Here is a 7,500-nt window from a genome sequence, read left to right as displayed (position 1 = left end):
TATTATTATTATTATTTTATAAAATAAACTGTTTTTATATTATATTATTTATTTTAATATATTATTATTATATATAATAATATATAATATATATAATAATATATATATATTATATATATAATTATTATATATTATATATATATTTTATATTATATATATTATTTATTATATATTATTTTATATAATATTTATTAAAAAAAAAAAAAAAAAAAAAAATCTGGGGCTGGGGGGGTGCATAGGGGGCCACATATTAGCTCTTGAAACGGGCCCCCAGATCACTAAGGCCGCCCCTGACACCGGCACGCAGCTAAGTATAACTGAGGCTAAAGCCTGGCAGATTGTCCTCAGTCTCTTGTTTATTTGTGAGGTCTTGCTTTATTGAGTCATGAAGCGCTCATGGTTATCGTAGTTCCGGTCTCCATCACTCTCTCTCTTTGTTTGTCTTCCACTGTTTCCCTCCTTTGTCGCTTTGTCAAGCATTCTGTCTGCCGCACGTTCTCTTTGTTCTTTGTTCTCTTGCGATCTGCTTCCTCTCTCTCTCTCTCTCTCTCTCTCTCTCTCTCTCTCTCTCTCTCTCTCTCTCTCTCTCCTTTCCTAACCTGATTGGTAACATTGTTAAGTGAGTGACTGTGGTGTTGTTGTTTTTATGTGTGTGCGGTTCTGTCCATTGATCGTCCCACACGATATTAATAGCCTCTAACTCTAACCAACCCCGCCATCACTGTTCATCCCCTCCCCTCATCTAATTACTGATTACTTTGCAGATGCAGATTATTAATACAAAACACACAAAATAATGATGTGTTATTAGGCCTATAGGTTAGCCAGTAGCACATAAAGTAATTAAAGTCAGCCTCACCTTTACGAGCTGAAACATTAAAGTGATGAACACATACTTTTAGATTTGGTGCTTATTTTTTACTTTTACTTTGAACAAAGCACATGACCCATTTTCAACCTCATCTTCACATATTTGGTCCTCACTAATGCTCATTATAAGAGGGCACAATTTCCGTCTACTCACGCTAAATCTCATGGACAGTTTAGAAACCTGCCTACCAATGACATAATCCATGGGGATTCCGATTAATTGAAACTTCCTGGGAAGTTAGCATGCTGAACTAGAAGCCACTGTTATTGCATCAATTTAAAAAAAAAAAAAAAAATATGACCGAACCGATGCCTACCGATGATGTCATTGGTAGAAAGGTTTCTGAACTGTCCACAGGCCTCCTCTGAGACGTAGAGTGAGTAGACAGAAACCGTGTGTCTTATTATGAACATTAGTGAGGACCAGATATATCGTCTCTGTCCTGTCGGGTGGAAACCTCATATTATGTCCAAAACTGTTACTTTTCAGGATTCAAATGTAAAAGTAGCAGATCTACGGTACAAGCTCGAAACGCGTCGCTTTGCCACCACCTCTTCCTGTTCCCTCCTCTGACTCCCCCCCCCCCCCCCTGTCCAAAAGCACCAATAACAATCAGCAGAAAAGAGAGCACACGGACACATGATGCTTTCAGTCGATATTTAATAGACGTTTCTCTATTGATCACTGTTTGTTTCTGGCTGACAGACATGCAAAGTGTATATTTGATACTCCTCTCTCTCTATGCGTCTCTATGAACTCAGCCCTTCACGGGTTTATTTTAGCTATCTGGAACAACTAAGCAACGCTACATTCTCAAACATAGACGTGATAACTGTGTTGATCCATTAAGACCGGGAAAGCTAAAAAGCATTATTTTATACGTTGGCTATTCAAAAATAGCAGATATACAAGCTCATAGTGCGTCACTTTGTGCTGCGCTTTGAGCTTTTTATATATTATATATATTTTTTTATTTTTATATAATACTTTGCAGATGAAGATTATTAATATAAAACACACATTAACTGATAAATAATGATGTATTATTATAGGTTAGCCAGTAGCACGTAACGTAATTAAAATCAGCCTCACATGAAACATTGAAGTGATGAACACATACTTTTAGACTTGGTACAAATTTTACTTTTACTTTTAACGAAGCACTTGACCCATTTTCAACCTTATCTTCACATAATTGGTCCTCACTAATGCTTATTATAAGATGGCACAATTTCCTTCTATTCACGCTAAATCACATGAACTATGGACAGTTTAGAAACCTGCCTACAATGACATAATTGATGGGGTTTCCACGCTAATAGAAACAACAGCCTTTCTCTTCCTTGGATGCTAGCATGCTTAACTAGAAGCCACTGTTAGCTAAAAGCATTATTTTATACTTTGCCTATTCAAAATATATTTTTTAAAGCGAACATTTTTAAATCAAATCTTTGCTTCTGGGTGGTCCCTGGAACAAAATATTTTGAGTTGGGGGTCGGCAGCCAATACATACATAATTTTGGGGGTCCTTGACATGAAAAGGTTTTGAGAACACACTGATATAGCAACAAGTTTTTCAGAAAACTGTTAGGATTTAGAAGACATTTGTAGAATCGGCCTCAGGTCTTAATGGGTTAAATATCAAACCACTGCTGATCAGACAATATAATGTACAATATAATCTGTAGTTTAGCCTATAACAATAGAAGCATTTTAAGTTACGGTAAGTTTAAAAGGGGAATGGTTTACTTTTTTCAGCAGTTGGGAGGAATTGTGAGTTATTAGTTCTAATGGTCAAATTCAAAGTGAATTGTTTTCAGATATCAAACTATATTTATATTATTGCATATATTTGTATAATTATTGAAGTCATTATACAAAACATCTTCTGTGTTCTCCATAATTCTTCTTATTTAGTATAATGACAGGAAACCGGATACAATATCATGTTGTGTGAAGTGTGCTTATTTTCCCTCCAATTATTCATTATTACCCAATGTTGTATTATCTTGTTTTTTTAGTATTTACTTATTAATCCAAAAGTCTTTAAGATGGAGATGAATCAAAGCTAGCTTGTGCTAGCTTCTCCGCCAACCTTACACCATACATGTGCTAGTGTTTGCATGAACCACAACGTTTTTGATTGATCCAAAAGCTAATTCACAAAAACAAAAACAACAAAAAGTTCCTGAAAAGGTTAGCTGTTTCCAAATGGAGAGTTTTGAGTGGTGAATTATTTTTTAAATATTTGTTTTTGGTGAAGTAATAAATCATATAATTTAAATAAAATAAAATAAAATAAAATAAAATAAAATAAAATAAAATAAAATAAAATAAAATAAAATAAAATAAAATAAAATAAAATAAAATAAAATAAAATAAAATAAAATAAAATAAAATACAAAATCTTTTCTTATCATAAAATATTTTTGAATTCTCCCAACCCTGGTCTTGCAGAGCTTTCCGGCAATATTATCATCCGTCGCCGGCTTTGCTCCGTACTCCACCGCTGACCGTGTCCTCGTAGAGTCACTGTTCGGGGGTGAACTCCACCGCGTGGGTGACCTTCCCTGGCTCCGCCCCTTCCTTGAAGGCAATCAGGAAGTACATGACCTTTCTGACCTTGGCCAGTTCAGCGATCCTCTCCCCGAACTCCTGCATGTCCGCCTCCAGGCACTTGAGCGGGGAGTCGGGGGGGTCTCCCACGTTCCTCCAGAACGTTCCCACGGGCTCCAGGAGCTGGCGGGTCATCAGGTTGGTGAGGTCAGGGGTCCAGAGCTGGGAGGTGCCGGTGACGGTGAAACGGCCGTGGCCCTCCAGGGAGACGTGCCAGCGGGAGAAGACCAGCTCCTGGACGGAGAAGTCGAGGCGGTAGACGGCCTCGTGGGGCAGCAGCAGACGCTCGCCGTCCTGTCGCTTCTGACCCGTCCGCTGGAGGGACGCGGCGCGCTGACGCATCACCTAGAAGGGTGGAGAAAGACAGGAGATGAAGGGCAGAGGATAGAGGGATAGAAGATGGAAAGAGGAATAGAAGAGTATGGAAAGAGGGAGAGGGAGAAAGATAGATCTGAAATCTGCTGGTTATGATGCTTGAGTGCAGGCCTGAGACGGGCGTTTCTTTCTGCAATAGGGTCAATTATTACACTCTTAACACATTGAATGCCAATCGCGTAGATCTACGCGAACCTATTTAAAGCCGCAGCGTGCCAGTCGCGTAGATCTACGCGAACCGCCGATTCCCATTGTAATCGCCCAAGGTGCACTTTCCGAATTTTTTTGATCCATTTCCGTTTCCGGTTTCCGGTCGGAAACGGAATTATTCGGGTTCCGGTTTTTTCGATCGTATCCGCTTCCTGTCTGGGATCCTGTTTAAAACTCGATTTACTCGGTTGTTGTTTTTCTCCTCGCTGATCACTGTTTAGCGTGTATCGGCTGTAGCTTCAAGATGGCGGCTCGCATTTGGAAACTGTTTTCGCTGGACGTTTCTCACGGATCCGCTGTGTGTTTAGAACCAAATGAACGCGCACTTTTAACTTATTTAGCGAGGTCTGTGGCGACATGATAAAAACAAAAAAACAACAATAAAACGCTGGCACTGGTGAGTACATTATGAGATTAAACTCTGGCATGGAATGTGTTAAAGGATCTACACCATGAATTTAAAAAAATAAAAAAATATTTAATATCATATCGTTTATGTCCCTCAAACGTTTTTCAAAAGGTTTGAGCCTAAATCAAGCCTCAGATATACTCATTCCAACTAACTTCTCTCTGGCTTATAAAGCACTTTTACCTGCAATACCACATTGTCCTGTTTGGCACGGGGTGCTATTGAGCCAGTTTGTATGCATGTTATCTCCTGGTTCTGTGTGGAAAAAGTTAAAAAATAAAAAAATAAATACAAATAAATAGAATAAAATAAAATAAAATAGAATAAAATATTTATTTATTTATTTTTGGAACTGTAAAACGGGAGGGATTTTTTGAGACCAATTTACAGAAAACCCCAGAGTGTTCAAACTGGGGTATTTTTGGGGATAGAAGAGAGGTAGGGGAGACCAAAAACACACAAAAAAGAAGAAAAAGAAAAAATTCATGGTGTAGTCCCTTTAAGGGGCATTCACACTGGAAGCAATGCGATGCGATACATATCATTTAAAAAAAAAAATAAGTCTATCTATGTGGCATAAAATGCAGTAGCTTATGTTCACTTTCAGACCTATAACACTGTGCGTTATTTCTTCCTGGCTGTTGTGTTGTGTTTTTTAAAGGCATTAGTAGACTCTGATATTATTACTGTGGTCTGGCTTATTAATCTTTGATTTTCTCTGTATTTGTTGCATTTGGACTTTAACCAGGGACCTTGCCTGTGTGATAATGTTGGATGGAATCAGTAGAATCCAAAAGTTGCTTGTCAAGACAGGTGGCCCTTTGCTATGTTTAATTTGTTTAAACTGAAATTGGCATCACAACTGGAACAGGCCTCACCTCAATAATAATAATAATAATAATAATAATATTAATGAATTGAAAAATAAAAAGATTTCTGTAAAATCCCCACAACCATATTTGTATTTCTTCTACTCTCTGACCCTTATGCTGTCCATGGTACTGATTGCAGCACATCAGAGAGAATAAACTATCGATTTATATTATGTACATGTATACAGAACGTCATCATCATAGAAGGGTGAGACTGCATTTGAAAGCTTAGCTTAAGTTGTCTCAAGACATACACTAAGTTAAAGATTGTACATTTATAATTGAGATGTTCCATGCCAGTGTTTTTTATTCTTCTTCTGGGCTAATTCCCATTGGGGTTGCCACGGTGGATCGTTTGTTTCCATCTGGTTCCGTTTTCTGCGTCTTCCTCTGTGACTCCTGCCACCTGCATGTCTTCTCTCACTGCATCCATTTAAACCTCCTCTATGGCCTTCCTCTTCTCCTCTTACCTAGCAGTTCCATCTTCAGCTTCCTTCTCCCGGTGTACCACTCATCCCTCCTTTGCACGTGTCCAAACCATCTCAACTTCGCCTCTCTGATCCTCCACTCATTTCTGATCTTGTCTCCTTCCCTGTCACTCCTCAATTCTGCCACCTCCAGCTCCGCCTCCTGTCTTTTCGTCAGTGCCACCGCTTCCAAGCCGTACTGCCGTCTTATACAGCTTTCCTCTCACTCTTGCTGGTACCCTTCTGTCACAAATCACTCCTGACACCTTCCTCCATCCGTTCCACCCTGCCTGCACTCTCTTCTTCACCTCTCTTCTACACTGCCCATTACTTTGAGTAGTTGACCTCAGGTATTTCCACTGTCCTCCCTCTCGTTCACACACACACATATTCTGTCTTACTCCTGCTGACTTTCATTCCTCTTCTCTACAGTGCATAACTCCACCTTTCCAGACCGGTTCCCTCCTCTCACTTCATATCACAAGCCATTGTTTGTTATTTTTATATTCTTACCTACAAGACGGCTCAGCTGCCACCGAATGTTTGTATAGGTGTCTTGGAAGAATTCTAGTTGAAGATGCTTAAAACGATGATGCAGTTTGTCATGTGACACTGTTCTATCAATAGCCTATGTCAGAAACTAAATGTTTCCTGGCCAGGTAATCTTGCCACACCTTAGCTTTTACTGAATTGACGCCACTGTTACGGGTCCATTTGGTTGCATTTGTACACTTTCAGAATTAAACTAATAATATATGTAATTGTACACAAATAAGTAAGACGTATAGTTACAGTTCGTCAGAGCCTTACCTCTGTTAGTGAGGCATCCTTGTTGAATGTCAGCACCATTGCCTTGGACGGGGCTTGGGTCGTGTCCGTATCCGAGCTCATAGTCCTGGGTTGGGGAGGCGGCAAGGCCTGCCTGTCTGGAGGTGGTGTTGGAGGTCTGTCCTCTGATGCTGCGTCCAGGTAAGATGAACTCTATATCTGTCTCCTCTTTCCCTCACTGTCCCTGACACTGTCGTGTGTCGTCTTCTGTCTGTCTCTGTGTGCCACTCTTCCTTTCTCTCTCACTCTCTCTCTCTGTTTCCCTGTTACCGCTCTCTCACCCTTTCCACCTCACTGCCACTCTCATAGACATCCAACAACCCCCAACTCTCTCTCTCTCCCTCCCTCCCTCTCTCTCTCTCTCTCTCTCTCTCTCTCTCTCTCTCTCTCTCTCTCTCTCTCTCTCTCCCTCTCTCTATCTCCCCTCCCTCTCTCCCAGAGGGCAGTGGGGTTGTTATAGTCCTCTGCCTGTGGCTCTATTGATTGCTGTGACACAGAAAAGAGAGAGAGAGAGAGTGTGTGTGTGTGTGTGTGTGTGTGTGTGTGTGTGTGTGTGTGTGTGTGTGTGTGTGTGGGGTCATGAATGCGTGGAACGTGCTTTATTTGAGTCTTACTGGATCAGATAAGAATCAAGAATCAATGTTATCGTCACATCACAGGTTTACAGGTGTAAAGAAGTGGGTGAAATGTGTTGTTTTCAGAAAAGAAAGAAAGAAAAAGAGGAGGTAAACATGTCAAAGATATCTACATTATCGTCTCTGTCTGGTGGAAACCTCATATGTCCAAGCTTGTGGATCTGCTACTTTTGATGCTTTTGTGTGATGCTGTAGTACGGTCAAGTAGAGTCACACA

At 40.1% G+C, this 7,500-nt stretch overlaps 2 protein-coding genes across 2 annotated transcripts in view; one reads left to right on the top strand and one right to left on the bottom strand.

The window, feature by feature from the left end:
• The window catches only part of LOC308086211 (calpain-5-like), a 42,737-nt gene that overhangs the window by 20,766 nt on the left and 14,471 nt on the right, over positions 1-7,500 (top strand). The gene's annotated exons all lie outside the window — the stretch shown is intronic.
• ompa (olfactory marker protein a) lies at positions 3,112-6,890 on the bottom strand. The gene is made up of 2 exons (XM_080429664.1): positions 6,631-6,890; positions 3,112-3,832 (listed from the first exon to the last, which is right to left on the bottom strand). Exons 1-2 carry the CDS (start codon positions 6,709-6,711, stop codon positions 3,401-3,403), a joined length of 513 nt encoding a protein of 170 aa, XP_080285790.1. The 5' UTR covers positions 6,712-6,890; the 3' UTR covers positions 3,112-3,400.

Source organism: Gymnoscopelus braueri, assembly GCF_963280865.1.
Source record: "Gymnoscopelus braueri genome assembly, chromosome: 5".
Classification (NCBI taxonomy): domain Eukaryota; kingdom Metazoa; phylum Chordata; class Actinopteri; order Myctophiformes; family Myctophidae; genus Gymnoscopelus; species Gymnoscopelus braueri.
The sequence above is the reverse complement of the archived record's forward strand: the minus strand, read 5'-3'. Positions and strand labels throughout refer to the sequence as shown.

Excerpts from the sequence above, each read along its gene's own strand:
- ompa (XM_080429664.1), bottom strand. The coding sequence starts at position 6,711 with ATGAGCTCGGATACGGACACGACCCAAGCCCCGTCCAAGGCAATGGTG. Across the intron at positions 3,833-6,630 it reads AGGATGCCTCACTAACAGAG|GTGATGCGTCAGCGCGCCGC; the intron begins GTAAGGCTCTGA and ends CCACCCTTCTAG.